Below are 19,495 nucleotides of genomic sequence, written 5' to 3' on the forward strand. Positions count from 1 at the left end.
TTATTCAGCGACCGGAGCCAGCGGAAAAGCCGCGGTATAAGTAAGCGGCTCCCGAGGGGCCGCTCAGTGCCGGTGTCCCGGGACGGAAACATGCCGCAGTGCGCCACGGGGCCGCTGCCGCGGGACGGCCCGCGGGGACAGGTACGAGCGGCGGCTCCCTCGGTCCCGCGGCGGCGCTCCGGGGCGGGCGGCGAGGGCCCAGGGGGGGAGGTGCGGGGATGGCCGATGGCCCCGGACCCGGTCCCGGTCCCGGTCCCGGCTCCACGCGGAGAGCGCGGCACCGCGGCTGCCACGTGACCACGAAGCCACACCCCCCGATTGGGTCACGTGGCGGTGGGTGTGGTCACGTGAGAGCGGGCCGACATGGCGGCGGCGCGGCGGCTGTTGCCGTGCTGGGCTGTGTCGCTGCGGCCGGTGAGCGGGGCTGGGGGGGAGCGGGAGCGGGAGCGGCGAGGCGGGGCGGGGCGGGGCTGAGCTGAGCTGACCCTCCCTCTCTGTCCCCAGGTCAGCGCCGCGGCGGCCGGAGCCTTCCCGAAGCGTGTGAAGGTGGTGGAGGTGGGGCCGCGGGACGGGCTGCAGAACGAGAAGGTAGGGGCGGGGGCCTTTCCCTAACCAAACACCCGTAACGTGCCGCTGTGCCCCACGGACGGGCTGTTTTATGTTGTTTTGTTTTGTTTTTTTAATGCCGCTTTTTGATGTTGAAAGATAAGGGGGTTTTGCGTTGGTGGAAAAGTTTGTTGTGAAAACAACAACCTAAGGTCATTTTCCTCTTCTTCTCAGAATGTTGTACCGACACCGGTGAAAATCAATCTAATCAATATGCTGTCAGAGACGGGGCTTCAGGTTATAGAGGCCACCAGCTTTGTTTCCCCCAAATGGGTTCCTCAGGTCAGTATGCAAACAGGCGTTACAATTGTATATTACAAAAATGCCTAATAATAGATAGTAATCCAATAAAAAGATTCTGCTTGCTCCAAAACCCTTATTACTGTGACTTATAACTGGGCAAGAAGCAGCAAAGCCAAATAAAAGGGCTTGCAGTATCCCAGACCTTCCCTTTGGACCTTGCAAAAGAGCAAACATACAGCTCCAATACAAACAGCTGGTTGTGTGCATGTTGGCACTGGCTTGGCTGGGTGACTGAACTATGATCCTTCACAGGGTGCAATGCTGTTTGCTCTTTAGAGGCCCGTTTCTCTTATTCCTAAATATTGCTGCCCCAGTTCCTAAAAATAAATTTTAAAAATTATTTTATAAGTTGCAGGCGTTGATGTTGTCACCCTTAGAAACCTTTCCTTGTTTACTTTGCAGATGGCGGACCATACTGAAGTCATGCAAGGAATTAATAAGTTACCTGGTATTAGTTATCCTGTGCTGACACCGAATCTGAGGGGATTTCAGGCAGCGGTAAGAGATGGCAGCGTCTGAATGTTCCGAGTGCCTCGTGTGCAGGGTTCCTGCGAAGGAACGTTTCAGCTGTAGTTAAGGGTGGGAAACGCATCTTTCGTGCTGGCAGGCAGCCGTCGCATCTTGGAGTTCCTTTACACGGGATCATTCTCCTGGGGAAATAGAAACCTGTTGTTTATAATGGGAAATACCTTGATACATTTTCTATTAATTAAAAAAAAAAAACACAAACAAAGAAACCAATTACAAAAAAACAAATAAGTGATTTATTTTAATTGACAGTGATGGTTTTGGTCTTACCCCCATGTCCCACAGTGCTCTGTCCAGCAGATGTAGCTTTACTGCTGCGTCTGTAACTTTACGCTTCCTTTGAAGGCAAACTTGGATGTGTCATTATGTTTTTATTGTAGAATGAACTGAGGAAAGAATTGGGTTATTCGGGGAAGAATTGGGGAAAAAATATCTTCTATAAAATGGGAGAACTGTAGTCGTGGTTGTGCTTGTCATTTCCCTCGCAAGAGAAAGCAGCTCGCTTTAGTTTATGCTTTCTATTGGCAGGTGGCAGCAGGGGCCAAAGAAGTGTCGATCTTCGGAGCAGCATCTGAGCTCTTCACTAAGAAGAACATCAACTGTTCCATAGAGGAGAGTTTGGAGAGATTCGATGAAGTGATGACGGCAGCGAGAGCGGCCAGCATTCCTGTCCGGGGGTAAGGAAGGAGTTCTGCTGCAAGCTTAGCATCGAGCCTGTTGCGTGGGGAGATGTGTCTGCTGGAGTTTATCCCTTTGGAGTCCGGCCCATGCAGTGCTGGGGAGCAGGATTTCTTTTACCCTTTACCTTTTCTGGGAGGGTGTCTCTCTGCCTGGATGGATGAAGGCAGCTGTGAGCTCAGTGCATTGAGAAGCATTAGTCAAAACCACCACACTGACGCAGTATCAGACGCTGCCTTGGTGCAAAGCCTATACCGCTCGTGACAGTTTACACTCCTCCAGATGGATTCACCCTTCGTGGGGTGGATTCACCCACCCTTAATTCACCTGTAATTATTCTGCCTTCAGCTTTACTAAGTGATCCAAAATAGTACTAGCTTCCAAGTGGCAGATGTTCCACGTGGGAGTGCATAGATCCGCAAACCCAACAGTCCTGTGTACTCTTGTCCTGGCAAATTTTTCATGTCTATGGAAGAAGCAATTGTTCAATAGTTAATTATGTAAGCTTTGTTCACTGGGCTGATTTTTAGAATAGGAAATTAATTCTTCCATTGTCATGTGAGGTGCTGCACAAGTCCTGACTGATTTGGCCAGTATAATCTCACTTCAGTTCTCTAGCTAAAACTGTATTTTTTTAACTGTAGATATGTATCCTGTGTCCTTGGCTGTCCCTATGAAGGGAAGATTTCTGCAGCTAAAGTTGCAGAGGTGAGTTCATCGTAAATGTAACCAGAATTTCTGAGATGTTTTTGGCTCCCATTTATAGATGTGAATTGAACTGGAGGATGTATCAAACCATTTAACCAAAGACTGAGGGAGGGCTGGGGAAGGTTACAGTTAGCTGCCGCCACAGGGAGGGAAGGCTGGATCTTGCCAAAATGGATGTGCGAATTCAGGGAGAGGAGTCTCCTGGCCATTGTCCCCATGGCTGTTGTGCTCCAGTTCCACTGTACGGGTCTCCAGCTCTAGGAAGGGAGTGACAAAGCTGCCTTTTCAGTAAGCGTCCTGGCTTTTGGACAGGTCTCAAAGAAGATGTACTCGATGGGATGCTACGAGATTTCCCTCGGCGACACCATCGGCATTGGGACTCCGGGGAGCATGAAGGAGATGCTGACGGCAGTCATGAAAGAGGTGCCAGTTGGGGCTCTTGCTGTTCACTGCCATGATACCTACGGGCAAGCTCTTGCCAACATCTTGGTAGCGCTTCAGGTAAGATTCTTGCTTTGCAGTATAGCATCCTCCTTTGAGTTTCTTCTGTGCTTGCCTGTGAACCGTAGGTTTGAGGAGCAGGACCACAGTTTGTCCTTTAAGAGGAGTTTACTGATAGTGCTTTTGTTTGCAGATGGGTGTGAGCGTGGTTGATGCGTCCGTCGCTGGCCTTGGAGGCTGCCCCTATGCCCGAGGAGCTTCAGGAAACGTTGCTACAGAGGACTTGGTGTACATGCTGAATGGCCTGGGGATCCACACGGTGAGCATGAGCAGCCTTTGCCTGCAGCAGCTGAGCCTCTCGCACGATGGCTCTGTTCAGGCTTCAGCGGGGGTTCAAAACTTGGCCCAGGGAGCCTGAGTGTGGCTGCAAGGGTTGTTCTGGCCCTGCCGTGCGAGTTGGGAGGGCACAAGGGCCTTGCCTTGCCTTGCCAATCCCACACACGCCCCGCTGGGAGCACTTCCTTCTCTCCCTTTTTCTTAAATTTCTTATTTAAGAAACTTTCTTAAATTTCCCTGTAACTTAACCCTCACTATCAGAATCGCACTAGTGAGCAGCAGGCGCCCAGGGCCTTGTTAAATTACCCTTCAGGCTCCCTCACCCCCTGCTAGTCTTTCGCAGCGATGCCAGTTGTTACTGGGCAGCTTTATGGGGCAGAACTGGTACCAATATACGTCGTATCTTTTTTCCCATGAAGGGTGTGGATCTGCAGAAGTTGATGGACACGGGCACGTTTATTTGCAATGCTCTCAACAGACGAACCAATTCCAAAGTGTCCCAGGCGTGTTGCAGGCTGTGACGCTGAATCGAGTTTCTCCTTGGATCAAGAAGAAAGCGAGGATCCGGCGTTGGCCGGGTTTCCCTCCATCCTGCTGCCTCTGATCTTCAGTGCTCCTTCCAGGCCCAGCGCTTGAAAGGAAAAGTATAATCCACCAGAATCTGTGAAGAAATGAAAAAAAAAAAAAGAATACTGTCATTGTATTGCCAAAACCAGCACAACTATACTCAACCTTAAAGACATTGGCCGTTTGCCTTAGAGAAGGGAGGACGTGGATGGGCTGAGGGAGAAGTAGCGGGCGCACCGCTTGCCTTCTCGCAGAGAGCTGCAGGCTCCGGCACCAGCTCGGAGCAACATCTGCTAACTTGTACCTCAAGAACGTGCTGCCGTAACCTACCAGCAAAGGATAAAGGGCAGCTTTTCCAGTCAGAGCACTGCTCCAGGTCAGGCATGGCCTGTCTCCCCTTCTCCCTCCTCACTACGAATGTTGAGACTGAAATCGAAAGGCTCCCCTTCGTCATTCAGGTGTCAGGGGGCATCCTTGGACCTTCTGTCTTAGCATTTAGGGGTTGTAATAAAGGACCGTATCTGTTGTAAGATACTTCTAAACACTAGCAGTAGCAAACACATTATTTAATATTCTAAGCTATTAGAAATTTGGTTTCACTAAACCGGTTAAAAAGCTTTTGCTGCTGGTTTGGTTCCAAATACCTCTTCTACCGGCCTGCAGTGTGGAAATGCTGCATCGTTGTGGGCTGCTTCTGTGCGCACATCTGCTCCTCACGGTAGACAGGTCCTAGGGAAGTCTCCCCTTATCTGCTATTTAAAATAATTTATTTAATAGTTTATCTGTGAGACGTCGCCCTTCCATGGGGCGGGTCGGGTTTGTAGCTGCGCCTTTCTCTGACTGTCCCTCCGCGTCTCACCGCATCATTTAAATAAAGTGTAACAATTAAATAAACTGTAACATTGAAATAAGCTGGAATCGGTGAATAAGGGGGGGGGGGTGTAAGTCCTGGGCGCAGTGGCCTCCTCCTGCCGCCAGGGGGCGCGGGGCCGCCGGGCGCTCACCGGGGCCACCTCGGTGAGGCCCCGCCCCCTCTCCCGACGGGCCAATCGGCACTGCTGTCTGCCGGGAGCGGGGGCCGGCACATGCTGCGCATGCGCACTGCCCAGGCTTTTTGTCCCCGCCGCCGCGCCGTAGCTGGCGCGGAGGTGACACGTTTCCATGGGAGAGCGGTGCGCGTGGCACCGCGGGGGGCGGGGAGCGCCGCCGGCCCTTAAAGGGGCCGCACCCGGCGGAGGGGCAAAGCCAGGGCGGCGGCGGGAGGCGACCGGAGCGGCCGGTGAGCGGGCTGGGAGGGCGGGGGGAGCCCAAACCCGGGGGCCCGGGGCGAGCGGAGGCAGCTGCTGCTGCTGTGCCCTCCTTTAACGTGGAGCTCCCACGGCCAGGCCCGGCCCGGCCCGGCCTCTGAGGGAACCCCCAGCCCATGAGGTAAATCCAGCCCCTGGGGGAACCCCCGGCCCCCCAGGTCAGCCCTGGACCCGACCCCGACCCCACAGGTAATGCCTCAGGAGACCCCCGGTCCCCCAGGCAGCCCCAGTCCCGGCTCCTCAGGTAAACCCCGAGCCAGGGGTACCCGCGGTAACCCCGCGCCCCGTCCCACGAGCACGCGCTGTCCCGCAGGCCCCTGCCCCGTCCCGCTCCCTGCTCACCCGCCTGGCTAGAGTCAGCCTGGGTTTGGCTTTGCAGCCCTCGCCTGCCTGGCTCAGGCGCCGGCCTTCCCCGGAGCTGCCCTCGCTGGCTGCCCTCGCAGCCCTGGGGCCAGCAGCAGACCCAGGGCAGGGCAGTTCAGGGGTTTCAGGTTGATTTTCAGCCCGAGCTGCAGCTCTGAGAGTGACTAAAGTCACCCAGGGTGGAAACTTCCCCTGTGCTGCCTCCACATGCCTTGGTAACGAAGTGGATTTTCCTTCCTGCCCACGGGGCAGGAGCTGCTGCTCGGTTCGCAGGGACGGGGTTTCTCTTGCAGGTTTGCTTCCAGGCTGCCGCTTGGAGCGTGGCAGCCAATGTTCCTGTAGCCTGCGGTGCTCCGATGCCCACCCTCCTGGGAAGCGGGGCTGGAACGGGGCCGGTGCTGGGCAAGGGAAGGGAGGCTGGAGGGAGTGCTGGGGCTGTTGTACAGAGGGGATTTCAGAGCTGGAGAAAAAAACAGGGAACGGTGGGGGGGGAGGAGGGCAGAGCTGATGCCCCTTGAGGAGACCACCCAAGTTAATACCTTTAGATGACTCCCTTCCCTTGTGCTTAGGGGTGAATTAGCCTCAGGGATTTGTGCTGTGGGATATAGGCAACACCAGGATCTTGACTGGATTTAACAGGAAGAACAAGTATGTGACAAGTGTCAGATAAACCCTCCCTGTCCGGGAGGTGTGAACCATGTCAGCAGGGTGTGCTACAACCTGCCCGGCCTGTTCCTCTCTGGCCAGGCCAAGCGCAGGGAGTGCCTAGAGGCAGTGCTGACGTGACAGTGTCCGAGTCCTGCCTGCCCGCTCCCTCCCAGGGCCCCCGGCTGTCGTGCCCACCCCAGACTGCTGCACACAGTGCGCTGCACTGACGGGCCTTTCCTCCCCCAGGGAGCCATGGCAGAGAAGATCCTGGTGACCGGCGGAGCTGGCTACATTGGCAGTCATTGTGTGCTGGAGCTGGTGGAGGCTGGCTACGTCCCTGTGGTCATAGACAACTTTCACAATGCCATCCGAGGTATGGAGAGCCTTCATCCCTTCCCATACGAGGGGTTCAGCCACTCTCAGCCTGTGCTGGGACCTCCAGTTATCCCAGTGCCTCACCCCCTTCTGTCTCCCCAGGGGCAGATGAGCTCCCGGAGAGCCTCCGGCGTGTGCAGGAGATCGTGCGCCAGCCCATCCTCTTCCAGGAGCTGGATATCACTGATGAGGCAGCGCTGCAGGAGCTCTTCAGTAAGGTGAGAGCAAGAGCTGCCATGCCGGGGTGGCCTTGTGGGCTCTGAGGGGTGAGAGGGGTTTGTGCTGGGGGTGGGAGCCAGGAGGGAGATGTGGACTGGGCAGAAGCTGAGTGGGGAGGACGGTGCTGAGGAAATGCTGCAACCAGCAAATCTTCCTCTGGGCCATGGAGGCCACACGGGCTGGCTGAATGAAACTCTGGGGAGACTTCTGTCTGGTTTCTGCCTGGAGCTTCTATCTCCTATTGCTGTGGCACTAACACCAAGCTCTTTTTTCCCTCTGCAGCACCGTTTCTCAGCTGTGATGCACTTTGCGGGGCTGAAGGCAGTGGGGGAGTCTGTGCAGAAGCCCCTGGAGTACTACAGGGTGAACCTCACTGGCACCATCCGGCTGCTGGAGGTGAGTGGAGCCAGGGGGCAGAGCGTGGTGCTCAGGGCCATACGGGTGCTGGGTGACTGTGATCCTGCTCTGGGGTGGCTGTGCTGGCGGGCAGCCTGGCCCCTGCAGTGCTCCCCGTGCCCAGGCCCGGTCCCAGGGGTGTAACGGTGCCTGCAGGGTGGGAGCTGCTGGTGGCAGAGGGCTGAGCTGGAGGGCGCGGAGCTTGCTGGCTCAGTGGCGGCTGGTCCCTGCTCCCCAGACCATGAAAGCCCATGGCGTGAAGAACATCGTGTTCAGCAGCTCTGCCACCGTCTACGGAGACCCCAAGTACCTGCCCCTGGATGAGAACCACCCCGTTGGAGGCTGCACCAACCCCTACGGCAAATCCAAGTACTTCATCGAGGAGATGATTCGAGATCTCTGCAAAGCAGAGAGGGTGAGGAGCTGCCCCAAGGCACGCAGGGCTGGGAACTGAGGTCTTTTCCTGCTGGAGCGTGCTGGGGTGACAGGGCAGTGCCACACAGCACTACACCCTCCCCAGGCAGCCATGTTTGTGTGTCTCCCCAGGACTGGAACGCTGTTCTCCTGCGCTATTTCAACCCCATCGGAGCCCACGAGTCAGGCATGATCGGGGAAGATCCTCAGGGGATCCCAAATAACCTCATGCCCTATGTGGCGCAGGTACCACCCCATTGCAGCCCTTGAGGACCCCTTGGCTTGTGGTGCCTATGGGGGGTGCACAGGCTGACGGGGCTCTCGTGGCCTTGTCCCTCTGCGCAGGTGGCAGTGGGGCGCCGGGAATTCCTGAGCGTGTTTGGGAATGACTACAGGACAGACGACGGAACAGGTGCGTCGCAGAACGGGTGGAACAGAGACACCCCGTCCCCGGGGCAGCCGTCGCAGCTCCCCGGCCTGGCTGCGCCCCGCGCAGGAGGGCTCTGTGCTCACCCTTTGTGTCCCTGCAGGCATCAGGGATTACATCCATGTTGTGGATTTGGCGAAGGGCCATATCGCTGCTCTCAAGAAGCTCGAGGAGAACTGCGGCTGCAAGGTACCAAGAGGGCCGTTGTCTGGGGTGTGGTCAGCCCTGCTGGGGCTCTGGGGCTGGGCCAGGGCTGGGCTTTTCCAGCCCCGGGGAAGCTAAAGAGGGCCTGGTCCTTCTCCCCTTGCGAAAGAAGCTGACCCATGTCCCTTATCCTCCTCCCAGATCTACAATCTGGGCACAGGCACCGGCTACTCTGTCCTGCAGATGGTCCGGGCCATGGAGAAAGCCTCAGGAAGGGAGGTGAGGTCTGACTCGCAGCCTGCAGGGCCACAGGCACAGAGCCAGCTGCTCCCACCAGCCCTGCCTCGCCACCCCAAGCCATCGGTGCCGCAACAGCCCTTGTGCCTGTGTCTGCGGCAGCCCCTGGCCCTGATCCTTCAGCTCCCGGGCCTCTGATGAGTCCCCTCTGCTGAGAGCCGGGAGCCCCCAAACTCCACAGTCCCGCTTTCCCTGCAGATCAAGTACAAGATCACGGGCCGGCGCGAGGGAGACGTGGCTGCCTGCTACGCCGACCCGGCGCTGGCTGAGCGCGAGCTGGGCTGGAGAGCTGCCTTTGGCCTGGACAAGATGTGTACGAGCATCCCGCCCCTCCCCGGCACACCATGTGCCGCCGGCTGCCCCTCTTCTAACCCCCCCTCACTGCTGCTCTCTCCCCGTTGCAGGCGAGGACCTGTGGCGGTGGCAGCTGCAGAATCCCACAGGCTTCAGCAAGAACTGAGCCGTGGCCCGAGGGCGCGCCTGGCCGCCATGGGCCACCACAGGCCAGCCCTGCCCACCTCTCACCACGGCCCCAGCGAGCACGGCTGCCATCACCCTGGGTGCAGGTCCAGCTCCCTCTCCTGCCTCTTGCATGGGGCAGGAAGGCTGGAGCTTCCTCAGCCTCTCCACTCCTCATCCTCATCCCCCTCCAGGTCCTTTGCATCTCATAGAGCAAGAGCACAAGGAAGAACAGAGCCAGGGTCCAGCTTTGGCACCCAGGGCACAAAATCCCGTCATGGGAATGTGAAGGGGCTGGTGCCAGCCCCAGCAGGGAGAGGCTGGGCCCCCCAGCCGCTGCTGGGGCTGCTCGGGGGCCCTCCCTGAGCCCAGCACTCAAACGTGAGCCCTGTTGAGCCCGAACTCCAAAGGAAACCACCCATTCCCTGCTCCGTGGCCCCGAGCGTGGGGAGCTGAGGATGTTCCTGGTCTCGGGTGGAGGCTGGGGCACCCCCTGCCCTGGAGAGGGCTGCTGAGCACCTACCTCATGGCCTCAGGAACCCCCAGACCCACCCATTCCTGCAGGGGCCAGTCACCTGCCAAGGCCACCACAGCTCATTTCCCATGGGAGAAGGCCCTGATGGCTGCCAGGGCTGCCCCCTCTCATCTCCCCTGCCCCTCGCAGTGTTGTTTTGGGGACCAAGCCCCCCCCCCCGCTGCTGCTAGATTTGCCTGGTGCCTGGTTTTGCTTCCATGTTGCCTGTGGCAGCCACTTCCATAATCATGTTGCCAAAGGCTGCCCAGGAGAAGGCTCTGCTTGGCTGTCAAATACTGGTCCTATTTATTACTGGCAGCTCTAACGGCTTCGTTAGGCAGTGATGACGCAGTCAGCCCCATTTGCTGTCAGTTAGATTAATAACTTATGCTACTAAATTATGAATTGAGCTTTTGATTTGTTTTTAAATAAACTTTCTTACTTTCTAAGTGGCAGCTCTGTTCTGCTCCCCCTCAGCCAGAGCTGCCGCCCTCCCAGAAACACACCCTGGGGCCTTGTGCTAATCCACTCCCCCCAAACCTCCGTTCCAGAGGTGCTGAGGGCGCTTCCTGCCCAGCCATGAACGACGCCAGCTCAGCTCTGGGAGAGGTTTACAATTTATTTAACCTTGTTTCTGATTCTGTGGAACACACACACACAAAAAAAAAAGACAAAAAACCCCAAACATTTACAAGGAAGACAAAAGAGAGAAGAAAAAAAAAAACCAAAGCTGTATTGAGGAATGGAGAGAAGCCGTTCTCCCTCCCAGGTCCTCAGCACGGCCCCGGCCAGGCGCGTGCTGCTCAGGTGGGGAGCGAACAGGAATGATCTGCAAAGGGGCCAGCGCAGCCACCCGCGCCGTGCCCAAGGATGGCCACGAGTCCCGGGCCCCCACTCCGCACACGGTTCCAGTTCACAGTCAAATAGGTCGGTCTGTCTGTCTGCCAGCCCTCAGGTAACCTGCAGGGAGCTGCGTTCCCATCCCAGCCAGCCCCTCTCGCCTCCCCGCCCGCCGAGCACAGGGAGGGGAGGACACAGCAGCTTTAAAACAGACCAAGTAGAAGAAACAGCAGGACTGAACCCCAAGCAAGGGGAAGAGCCGGGCTCCCCCTGACACCAGCAGCGGTTTTGCTGGTTTAAGACTTCCTACAAGGGATGGGGAAAAAAAAAGAAAAAACCAAAACCCCAAACCTCAACCACCCAAAACAACCCGAGAAACCAACCAAGGATGAGTCCGACAGATCCGACTCTCCGGAGAGCGGGTTATTGCTTTGCACATCCCAGGCGGGGAGGGCACGGCTGGAGCAGAGGTGCCGGCGCCAAGCCCCACGCCTGCCCTCCCCGGAGCAGCCCTCGCCCTCCGGGAGGTGCCGGCCTCGGCAGGGCTCTGCGGGGCGAGGGGCCACGCCGGGCACTGACCCGCACAGAGCCGGAGCACGCAGGAGGGACGATAGCCCTTAGGCTTGGGGGGGGTGGTTTTGTGGTGGTTTTTGTTTTCTTTTTTTTTTTAAAAGACATGTACAGCTCCAGCCCAGAAGGGCCCAACAGTGCTGTGGGCTCAGCCCATGGAGGAGAGGTGAGAAGGGCAGCGCTGCTCAACAGCAAGTGCCCTCGGCCCTGCAGGAGAGGGAGGGAGGGGGCACCCAGGAGCCCACCTATGGAGCAGACATTTGGGGCCTGGGGAGCTGCTCTGCTGCTGGGGACAGTCCCGGCCCCGTGCCCCAGCCAGCCACGGCCACCAGCACGGCCGGGCCACTGGCTCAAGGGAGAAGCCTTGGCTGCAGCCTCCAGCCGGCTGGGCGAGGGGAAACCTGCGATTGTACACGGAAAGGCCGACAAAGCCCACAGCCCTCACCCTGGGGAGCGCAGAGACCCCCGCGCTGCCCTGCAGGACGGGGCACGGTGGCACCCGGGCGTTAAATGCTGGTGAGATGATGGCTGGGAGCAAACCTGCTTCCTCCAGCTGCGCCAGGGGCCACCCCTGGGGGCCTCTCCTCGCCTCTCCTCTCCCTCCCTGAGCCAGCCCGAGTCCAAAGGGAAGGAGAAGTAGCAGCAAGACAGACGTTAAGGACCAGGCCAGCGCCAGGCAGGCTCCGTGGCAAAGCCGTTCAGACGCCGGCTGTAAACGGCAGCGCTCTGGGGCTCTGAGGGTGCAGAGAGAACCTCTGAGACACCCCGCCGGGCTGAGGAGATTGTAAAAGCAACAAGAGGAGGAGAGGAAGGAGGCGATTATCTCGAGGAGGGCAAAGCTGCCACAAGCGGAGGGCTGAGGCTGCTGGAGCGCGGGGCGAGCCCGCTGGGGAGTGTGCGTGTGCGACAGGGCGGGGGCCGGGGCCCGTGCGAGGAGGTGCAGGGGCTGCGCGGATGCCTTTGTGCTGGCCCTGGGAGACGGGGCAGCCTTTGGCAGTACGGGCCCAGAGCAGAGCCTCTCTCTGGGCCTTGAGGCATTTGCAGGAGAGTCCCGGGTTCCTGAGCTCTGATTGAAAACCCGTGAATCACCTGAGCGGAGGCCGAGAGCAGCCACGGAGAGTACGGGCTGAGGGCAGAGGAGGAGCATGGGCTGCTCTGAGCCCCGGAGAGTGCCCCAGCCCTGCCCTGTGCCCGTACTGCTCCTCCCACCACACAGGGGCATATCCTTACCCCTGATACTGTTACAAAAAAAACCCCAAACTCAACAAAAAGCCCTCGCCAGTGCCATGCCAGACCCATGCACTGCGGTGCCTGAACAGGGAGTCGAGGGGATGGTGACCCCTGTAGAAACCGCTCGGAGCAAGAGGAGAGAAAAGGCCACTCGAAGACTCGCCTTAGCTCCAATCTCAGCTCCGAGAGCAGCAGGGAGAGACGGGGCACCCCCAGTGGACAGGATGTGGCACGAGGAGACGGGAAGAGGCAGGGGCCAGGGGTGCGGTGGGAGGTGCAGTGGGGTGCCATGGCTTCCATTTGCAGCGGACGGGTCACGGGGGAAAGATTGGTGGCTGCGACCTCGGCGTCCTTCCCTGCAACAGTCTCGAATGGCTCCGCTTAGATCCGGGGCAGCAGCTTCTCAATAAACTCCTTCACCGCCATCATCTCCTGCAGAGAGCACAGAGCCCGTCACGCCGGGGCTCCTCAAGGGCCCTGCATTGTCCCAAGCATGGGGGCACGAGGGCTGTGTGGCTTCCCTGCGGTGAATCGGGGAATAAACACATCCCCTGTCTTCTGGACTCAACAATTTCCCTGCCCTGCGGGTCCCACTGTGCGGGGTCGGTCCCAAAGGTGACACCAGCCCCTGACAGCCCCGTCCCCTCTCCCCACCCCGAGGCACTGACCTGAGGGCAGGAACTGTGCATCACGCCGGGGTAGGTTTTGAACTGCACCTTGGCGGGGGTGACAACAGATTTCAGCTTTTCAGCAGTGAGGGCCCCGAAGCGGACGGGGATCATGGGGTCCATCTCCCCATGGCACTGCAGGATGGCAATGTCCTTGTTCACACCGTTATTCGCTGCCTGCAGTGAGGAGGGAAGCACTCAGGGGTGCCCAGAAGAGGGAATCCCCAGTGGGGAATGGGGCAGGTGCTTTATCTGCATCCTGATGCACATCACCTGGCAGCTCCCCTCCTCATGGAGAGCTCCCCTCCTCTTCTCACATAGGAGAGCTGCTCACACATCACCTGCCGCCCTGCCACCAAGACCCAGCTGCTGCCTGGTGGGCACAAGAAGGCTTGGGGGGCAGATCGGCTTGCAGATGCCCACACCAGATTGGAGGCAGAGCCCTGATTTCTCCTGTGCCCTCACCTGCCGCAGGGGCATGGGATTAAACCCCCACCACGGGCACCTGGTGTGTCCAGCAGCCCCAGGCTCCCACTGCAGCAAACTCCGGATGGGAAAATCCACCCCACCGACCCACCCTGTGGACGCGTGGGGCAGCAGCAGCACAGCGTACCTGCGGGAAGGCCTTGTGCAGCGGGAGCCAGCAGCTGAGCGCCACGATGCCGGCCAGCTGGTGCTGGCAGGTGAGAGCTGTGTACAGCGACAAGGCACCGCCCTGCAGCAGATGAGGAAGGCCTGTTAGTGCAATGGAGGGATCCACAGCTCGGAGCATCCACCCGTGCCCCTGCCTCTTCCACCTCTTCAGAGGGGGAAGAGGGAACCCAACCCTCAGCCTGCTCTGCCTCAGCCCCCTGCAGCCCGGCTCACCTGTGAGAAGCCCCCCAGGATGATGCGGTTGGGTGGGATCCCGTTCTTCATCTCATGCTCAATAATTGCTTTAACTGGAAGAAGACAGAGAAATGGGTCAGTGAAAGGTGGAGGGGGCTGAAGAGCAGTGCCCGAGGCCTGTGGGTACACACAGGACACATCAGGGAGAGGGGCAGGTGCCAGAGGTCCCAGGGACCAAACACACTTGGCTCCAGCCAGGCAGAAGGTAGGCTGGGGTCACAGGAGAGAAGAAAGGAAGGAGAGGTGGAAGGAAGACATGTGCTCCTGTCCCAGTGAGGGAGAGGCACCCAGGAGCTCAGCGCTTCCCTCTCCCCAAAGCTTCTTACTGTTTTCTGCAGCTTTCTTGATCCCAGCTTCATCCTCAGGTGCATCTGGAGTCAACCCCATCAGATCAAACCTGGGAGAAGAAGCAGGGTCAGTCCCAAACCTCTCCCAGCACCCAGGGTGTGGGGAGGTGGGAGCTGGGTGCGCTCTGCCCTCCCCCGACTCCTACAGGGCAGTGGATTTTGGCTCCTCAGTCCCCCCATCCCTCTCACTCCACAAAATACACCCTCAAAAGGGTCCCACCCCCTCCCTGCTGCCCAAAGCACTGACCAGGAGGGCATAACCATCTTCATGTTGAGGGTCACTGGGATCCGGGGCCTGCAGAGAAAACCGTTTGGGTGTTTTAATTCAAGTGCAAGATAAGAAAATCCGAGCCAAGGGGAGTGGGGTGACCGGCCCTCCTGCTGCAGCTGCAGGAAACCTCTCCCAAGGGAAAGCAGCGGGTCAGTGCCACCAGACCCAGCCTGGGGGCTGCAAGGTGACCCCAGATATCAGCCATGAGCCCCGAGCGGATCCTGGCTGAGCCGGCAGCTCCACGGCATTGCCAAGTGGCCTGCCTGGGGAGGACAGCACCTGCATCCCTCTCCTGTTTGCTGCCACTGAGCTGGGAGATGCTGACAGAGCGGCCGCCTCTGCTGCTGAGACAGACGCTGGGAAGCAAAGGCCCTGCTGCCGGGGACGCCACTGCGGTGGAGCTTTCCCAGCCCGGTGAGTGCCCCAATGCATGGGCTGCTACCGACATGGGGGACACATCGGGGACCGTTTCCTTCCCTTTCTGAGCCCCCTCCTGCCTGACCAGGGGGATGGGGAAGGAGCTTCAGTGTTTTTGGCTTTCGCTGCAGCCATTGGGGAGAGGCAAGGACAAGACAGGGGAGAAAACAGACTCGGAGCAGCAGCTCCCACACTGATCAGCTCTGTGGGGAACCACGCTGCCTGCAGGCAGAAAATGCCAGGGCTGGGGCCCTGAATAAACTGGCCACAGCAGGAGAGCAAGCCTCACTGTACAGCCCCGTGGCTAGGTCAGGGCACAGGCCACCATCTGCCTCCCCGAACAGTCTCAGCAGCAAGCACCAGCACCACAGCCCCCCCGATCCCCCCAAGGCCCTTCCCAAAGCAAGGATGGCACTTACGCGTGAGGGCAAATATATTTCACGTAAGGGAGGCGGATGGAGGAGAGAGCATCAGCCCAGCTGTGCCTGGGGAGAGAGGAAAGGGAGTTCAAGACTTGCCGTAGCATTTTGGAGGATGCTGGCGAAGGTGAGGGATTTCCCCCAGGGACAGGTTTTCTCCGAGGCCGCTGGACCTCTGCCCCTGTCCTGATGTTGTTCTACCACGTCCTGCCCACCCCAGCAGCCTGAATCCCAGCGTAAATCCCTGGCACAGATCTCCTCTGCGGCAGGGCAAAGGCAGCACACAAAGCCGTGCAGCTGGAGACAGAGGAGCTGCTGTCAGCAAGGGAGGAGGGAGAAGCCTTTTGTTACTGCTGTATTTCACGCTGCCCTCTAAGGTGGCCCTGCACATTAGAGGGATGCACTCGCATAGACACAACCCAGCTCCCAAGGACTGGAAAAACTGCAGCGCTTATCTGCTTGCCTTAAAGAAAGCAGAAAATCAAACCCGCAGGAGGCGGGGGGCTGCCAGGCTGCTGGGATCATAAATATTCAAGTGCAGACAGCTGCTGGCCAGCGATTCCCTGTGAGGGTGGTGCAGGCACGGCTATCGGATCAAGCTCAAAGCCCCAGACAGATCTTGGAGCTGCCCCTTGGGGAGAGCAGCACCGGCGCTCGCAGCAAACAGCCAGACCCGGGCCCACGTTCAGCAAACTATGCGTCACAGCCAGAGCTGGCTCCGGGAATACTCACCCCGTGTCTCCAAGGCCATGTAAAAAAATGACCTGTTAAATTAAGCAGAAAAACAAAAGAATTAGCTGGTGCGACAGCCGGTGTCCTGGGAGAGAGGCAGGGCTGGGCTCGCAGGGAAGCGGCAGAAGGCCACTTAGTCACTAACTAGAGGAGACTCAAACAGGCAGAAATTAGCCGATGCTAATGACATGTCTCTGCAGCTTTGAGCATGACGGATGGGTGGAACAGGCACATCATCATCATCATGCCACAGAGCCTGCTGTCAAGGCCCTGTTCGTGGGCGTCGTCGGCCCCTTGGCTGCCCAACATAGCAGAGAGCCAGGGATCAACAGATCTTCCTGCCAGGCCGCACGGCACCGTGCTGAGCAGCGGCCGAGCTTGCCAAGGACTCACAAAACCCACCTCTACAGGCTTTCATCTAAGACTTGAGCAGCCCTAAGCAACAGAGAGCAGAGGGAGGGCAGCCTGTGGGGCCCCAGGGAAGAACGGAGGATTTTCTTTGGGGGATTTTCTTTCAAAAGCTAAAATAGCCAAATCAGATCCAACTCCCACTCACTTCCCTGCAGGTCATGCCTAGCTGTGAGGCTGCGCCTGTGGTTCCACACTGGGCCAAGCACCAGTAACAAACAGCCCAGGCCAAAGGACTTCTCCCCAGCAAGATAAGAACTCACTGGTCCTGCATCCCCTTTGATGCACCCTCTGAACCCCACGGAAGCAGCTCCTAATCTTCAAGCCTGCTAAAAGGGAAGAAACAGGGGAGGCAGGAGGGGTCCGGCCCTTACCGCAGCAGTCTCCCGCTCTGCCCCTGAGACAGTCACTGCATCAGCGAGGAGGGGGACAGACATGTTGTTACCACACATACACCGAGAGGGACTCAGACACTGGCACCTGTGGGACAGAGGGACAAACGTAAGGTAGGAAAATACTCCCTTCTTTCCCCACCCGGCAACAATATGCTCCAGAGGGACCAGCTATTTAGGGGCAAAACTGAAGAGTACATGAAGACTTTGATATCTAAGCCCTTGGGACAGCCCTGCTCCGTCCCTGGCCTGGCAAAGCCGGAGAGCCAGGAAGCAGAAAACGCTTCCCACATCGCAGCACCAGATGCGTGCGAGCTGGGATGCACGCGTAGGGAGCTGGAAGTGTTAAAATTAGCTCTTTCTGTTACACCTCAAAGCCAAAGTTATTTCTGTGACTGTAACGACGTGGGCAGAGGGCGGCCGGGCAGCGCGCAGCCTCAGCATCCCTTCCCGGCTGCCAGCGGAGCCGAGGAGGAGCCTGACCCACATCTGCTCCGATGGGGAAGCAGGAAACGCCGGCCCCCGGCACGCAGCAGGCAGCAGCACGGGCCTTACAGCGCTAATAAAAGGTCCAGCCCTCTTTTATGGAGCCGGATGGGGATAAACAGGAGCGTTCAGGCACCGGCCTGAGACCCAGCCCAGCGCTGCCTCCCAGAGCCTGCGCCCCCGCAGCGATGGCATCCCCGTCCCTCCCCACCGGGCAGCCAGCCCGGGCCACCGCCGCTGTCCCCACCGCAATGGTCTCCTGCCAGCACGAAGGGCGGATTGTCACCTCCTGGATCCCGGTCACCTGCAGGGCCGGCGGCTCCGGCAGAGCTAACAGCCCCCACAGACACCTCCGTCAGACACGACAGTTGATGGTGTTTGTTCCCAGTCCGGCGCAAATCAGTAAAACTACCGTGCCTCACGTGACAGGCCCTAACCCCCGCTTACCGCCCAGGACTAATTAGATCAGAGCTCGTTTACAGCGCTGCCATCATCTCCCAGGAGCAAGACCAGCCTCCGAGCTACTGCCAGGAGCAAGATCAGACCCCACGGTCCGCTCGAGTCTTCACCTCTCACAGCGAGCACCATCCCCAGAGGGTTTCGGATGGCACGAGGTCACCCAAAGCCCCCCCAAACCCCCGGTACCCCGGCAGACAGCCTTACCCAACAGAAACAGCCTCCTCCTCTGCCAGCCTGGGCCAAAACCTGCCCGACTCGTTTCACCAACTGTTTGTCAGCTGGTTTTCCCCGACTCAAATAAAAACACCGGGAACAACAAGCTCCTCGGGTCTGGCGAACCTCACAGACACACAGCCCACGTGCTCGTGTGTACTCCAGGGTCAAAACAACCACCGAGGGAAAACAGCACCTGCCAAAATCCTGGCAAGAAGAGCCATAAATAAAAGCATCTTCCATGACAGATGGAGACGCTGAAACGTGCTCCCTGAGCCGACACAGACTCGCGTCTTTGCCTTATTCACAGAGGCTTCAGGGAAAGGAGGGGTTCTGGGGTCAAGGCTGCCTGAAGCACCCCACGGTCACCCCCTGGAGACACCCCAGGTTTCTCCGGGGTATTTCTGCCCACTCCCGGGGTTCCTACAGGAGGGTCCGCGGCTGCCGCCGCAGGAACAGCTTGAGCAAAAGCAGCCCCAAGGCCAAGCCCTAACACGGGGAAGGACGGAGTCCCCCCAAAACGGGTCTGTGCCTGCAGAAAAACCACCCGGGCACGAAAAGAGATGAACTTGTGCCCGAGGCAGCCCCAGGGCTCCCGCTCCCCACGGGGGTCACACCGGGGGGGAGCCCCCGGCCCTGGCTCCGGGGTTACGCCTCGCTGCCGCGTACCTCAGAACGGGAACGTTCCTTAGCGTTCGTTAACGTGCCCCGGCCTCTCCCGCAGGCCCGAACCGGCGCGGGGGAGGGAAAGGCGACGGGAGGCTGGGGGAATCCCACCGGGAAGCGGGAAGGATGACGGCGAGGGCCAGCCCGAGCCCCGCTCGGCCGCCCCGCCGGTTCCCACCCGCCGCGGCCTGAACGGGAACTCGTTTTCTGTAGAAATGGGGATTTTGAGGGGGTTTCTTAAAGGCTGGAAGCTCGGAGGGGTCTCGTGCCCCCCCCGCGGGAGGCCCCTGGGCGCGGGAGGGGGAGGGGTGTTGCAGCGGGAGGGCGGCCCCGTTACCGGCAACGTGCTCCGCCGAGCACGAGGCCGCCAGGACCCTCCCGGGATCCACGGGCGGGAACCAGAGCCACACCGGGGCGGGGGGAGGGGGGAGCCCCGGATCTCCGGCCTCTCTGACGGAACCCCCGCTCCCAAACCGCCCGTTTAACACACCGGCAGCGCGGCGAGAAACAGGCCCCTCACCCGCCCCGGTACCCCGCCCCCCCCCCTCCCCGGCAGTGGAGGTGGCCCGGCCCTCACGGACCCCCCCCGCCCCCCCCCCCCGGTGGTACGTCCCGCCCCGCACCTCTCCCGCGGGCCCGGCGCGCGCTCTCCTCCCGGCTCCCCCGACGCGCTCCCACCGGAACTTCCGCCCTGCCGGGTCGGCGCTGCTTCAGCGCGGCGGAAGTGACGCATCGCCCGTTCCTCCGGGGGCGGCCATC

The 19,495-nt window shown here is 59.3% G+C and overlaps 3 protein-coding genes and 1 long non-coding RNA gene across 7 annotated transcripts; 2 read left to right on the forward strand and 2 right to left on the reverse strand.

The window, feature by feature from the left end:
• Positions 1 to 31: 31 nt before the first annotated feature.
• Positions 32 to 4,321, forward strand: HMGCL (3-hydroxy-3-methylglutaryl-CoA lyase). Of its 2 annotated transcripts, none has more exons than XM_075114909.1 (9): positions 32 to 141; positions 505 to 588; positions 781 to 888; positions 1,312 to 1,407; positions 1,966 to 2,114; positions 2,760 to 2,823; positions 3,136 to 3,324; positions 3,458 to 3,583; positions 4,020 to 4,321. In XM_075114909.1, exons 1-9 carry the CDS (start codon positions 91 to 93, stop codon positions 4,119 to 4,121), a joined length of 969 nt encoding a protein of 322 aa, XP_074971010.1. In that variant the 5' UTR covers positions 32 to 90; the 3' UTR covers positions 4,122 to 4,321. The 2 variants fall into 2 exon arrangements, with proteins under 2 accessions (XP_074971010.1, XP_074971009.1); XM_075114908.1 differs by lacking the exon at positions 32 to 141 and adding an exon at positions 318 to 414.
• On the reverse strand, positions 657 to 3,279 carry LOC142066865 (uncharacterized). The gene is made up of 2 exons (XR_012663818.1): positions 1,708 to 3,279; positions 657 to 1,559 (listed from the first exon to the last, which is right to left on the reverse strand). It is a non-coding gene; the product is annotated as an uncharacterized LOC142066865 (long non-coding RNA).
• A 998-nt stretch (positions 4,322 to 5,319) lies between the features above and the next one.
• Positions 5,320 to 10,179, forward strand: GALE (UDP-galactose-4-epimerase). Of its 2 annotated transcripts, none has more exons than XM_075114905.1 (11): positions 5,320 to 5,446; positions 6,732 to 6,858; positions 6,963 to 7,078; positions 7,362 to 7,475; positions 7,714 to 7,890; positions 8,022 to 8,135; positions 8,235 to 8,301; positions 8,420 to 8,505; positions 8,662 to 8,739; positions 8,956 to 9,070; positions 9,162 to 10,179. In XM_075114905.1, exons 2-11 carry the CDS (start codon positions 6,738 to 6,740, stop codon positions 9,215 to 9,217), a joined length of 1,044 nt encoding a protein of 347 aa, XP_074971006.1. In that variant the 5' UTR covers positions 5,320 to 5,446; positions 6,732 to 6,737; the 3' UTR covers positions 9,218 to 10,179. The 2 variants fall into 2 exon arrangements, with proteins under 2 accessions (XP_074971006.1, XP_074971008.1); XM_075114907.1 differs by lacking the exon at positions 5,320 to 5,446 and adding an exon at positions 5,453 to 5,663.
• Positions 10,180 to 10,329: 150 nt separating this feature from the next.
• Positions 10,330 to 19,463, reverse strand: LYPLA2 (lysophospholipase 2). Of its 2 annotated transcripts, none has more exons than XM_075114910.1 (10): positions 19,360 to 19,463; positions 16,895 to 17,000; positions 16,113 to 16,144; positions 15,381 to 15,446; positions 14,521 to 14,568; positions 14,253 to 14,323; positions 13,906 to 13,979; positions 13,652 to 13,753; positions 13,039 to 13,215; positions 10,330 to 12,802 (listed from the first exon to the last, which is right to left on the reverse strand). In XM_075114910.1, the coding sequence occupies exons 2-10, from the start codon at positions 16,970 to 16,972 to the stop codon at positions 12,752 to 12,754; spliced, it is 699 nt and encodes a 232-aa protein (XP_074971011.1). In that variant the 5' UTR covers positions 16,973 to 17,000; positions 19,360 to 19,463; the 3' UTR covers positions 10,330 to 12,751. The 2 variants fall into 2 exon arrangements, with proteins under 2 accessions (XP_074971011.1, XP_074971012.1); XM_075114911.1 differs by lacking the exon at positions 19,360 to 19,463 and adding an exon at positions 18,740 to 18,761.
• Between the last annotated feature and the right edge of the window lie 32 nt (positions 19,464 to 19,495).

The sequence above is a fragment of the Phalacrocorax aristotelis genome, chromosome 20 (assembly GCF_949628215.1).
Source record: "Phalacrocorax aristotelis chromosome 20, bGulAri2.1, whole genome shotgun sequence".
NCBI classification, from domain to species: domain Eukaryota; kingdom Metazoa; phylum Chordata; class Aves; order Suliformes; family Phalacrocoracidae; genus Phalacrocorax; species Phalacrocorax aristotelis.

Coding starts and splice junctions, on each gene's coding strand:
- LYPLA2 (XM_075114910.1), bottom strand. CDS start 16,972: ATGTGTGGTAACAACATGTCTGTCCCCCTCCTCGCTGATGCAGTGACT. Junction 13,980..14,252: donor CAAGAAAGCTGCAGAAAACA/GTAAGAAGCTTT, acceptor GTCTTCTTCCAG/TTAAAGCAATTATTGAGCAT. Junction 12,803..13,038: donor TGCACAGTTCCTGCCCTCAG/GTCAGTGCCTCG, acceptor TGCTCTCTGCAG/GAGATGATGGCGGTGAAGGA.
- HMGCL (XM_075114909.1), top strand. CDS start 91: ATGCCGCAGTGCGCCACGGGGCCGCTGCCGCGGGACGGCCCGCGGGGA. Junction 589..780: donor ACGGGCTGCAGAACGAGAAG/GTAGGGGCGGGG, acceptor TCTTCTTCTCAG/AATGTTGTACCGACACCGGT. Junction 889..1,311: donor CCCCCAAATGGGTTCCTCAG/GTCAGTATGCAA, acceptor TTTACTTTGCAG/ATGGCGGACCATACTGAAGT.
- GALE (XM_075114905.1), top strand. CDS start 6,738: ATGGCAGAGAAGATCCTGGTGACCGGCGGAGCTGGCTACATTGGCAGT. Junction 7,476..7,713: donor GCACCATCCGGCTGCTGGAG/GTGAGTGGAGCC, acceptor CCTGCTCCCCAG/ACCATGAAAGCCCATGGCGT. Junction 8,136..8,234: donor TCATGCCCTATGTGGCGCAG/GTACCACCCCAT, acceptor CCCTCTGCGCAG/GTGGCAGTGGGGCGCCGGGA.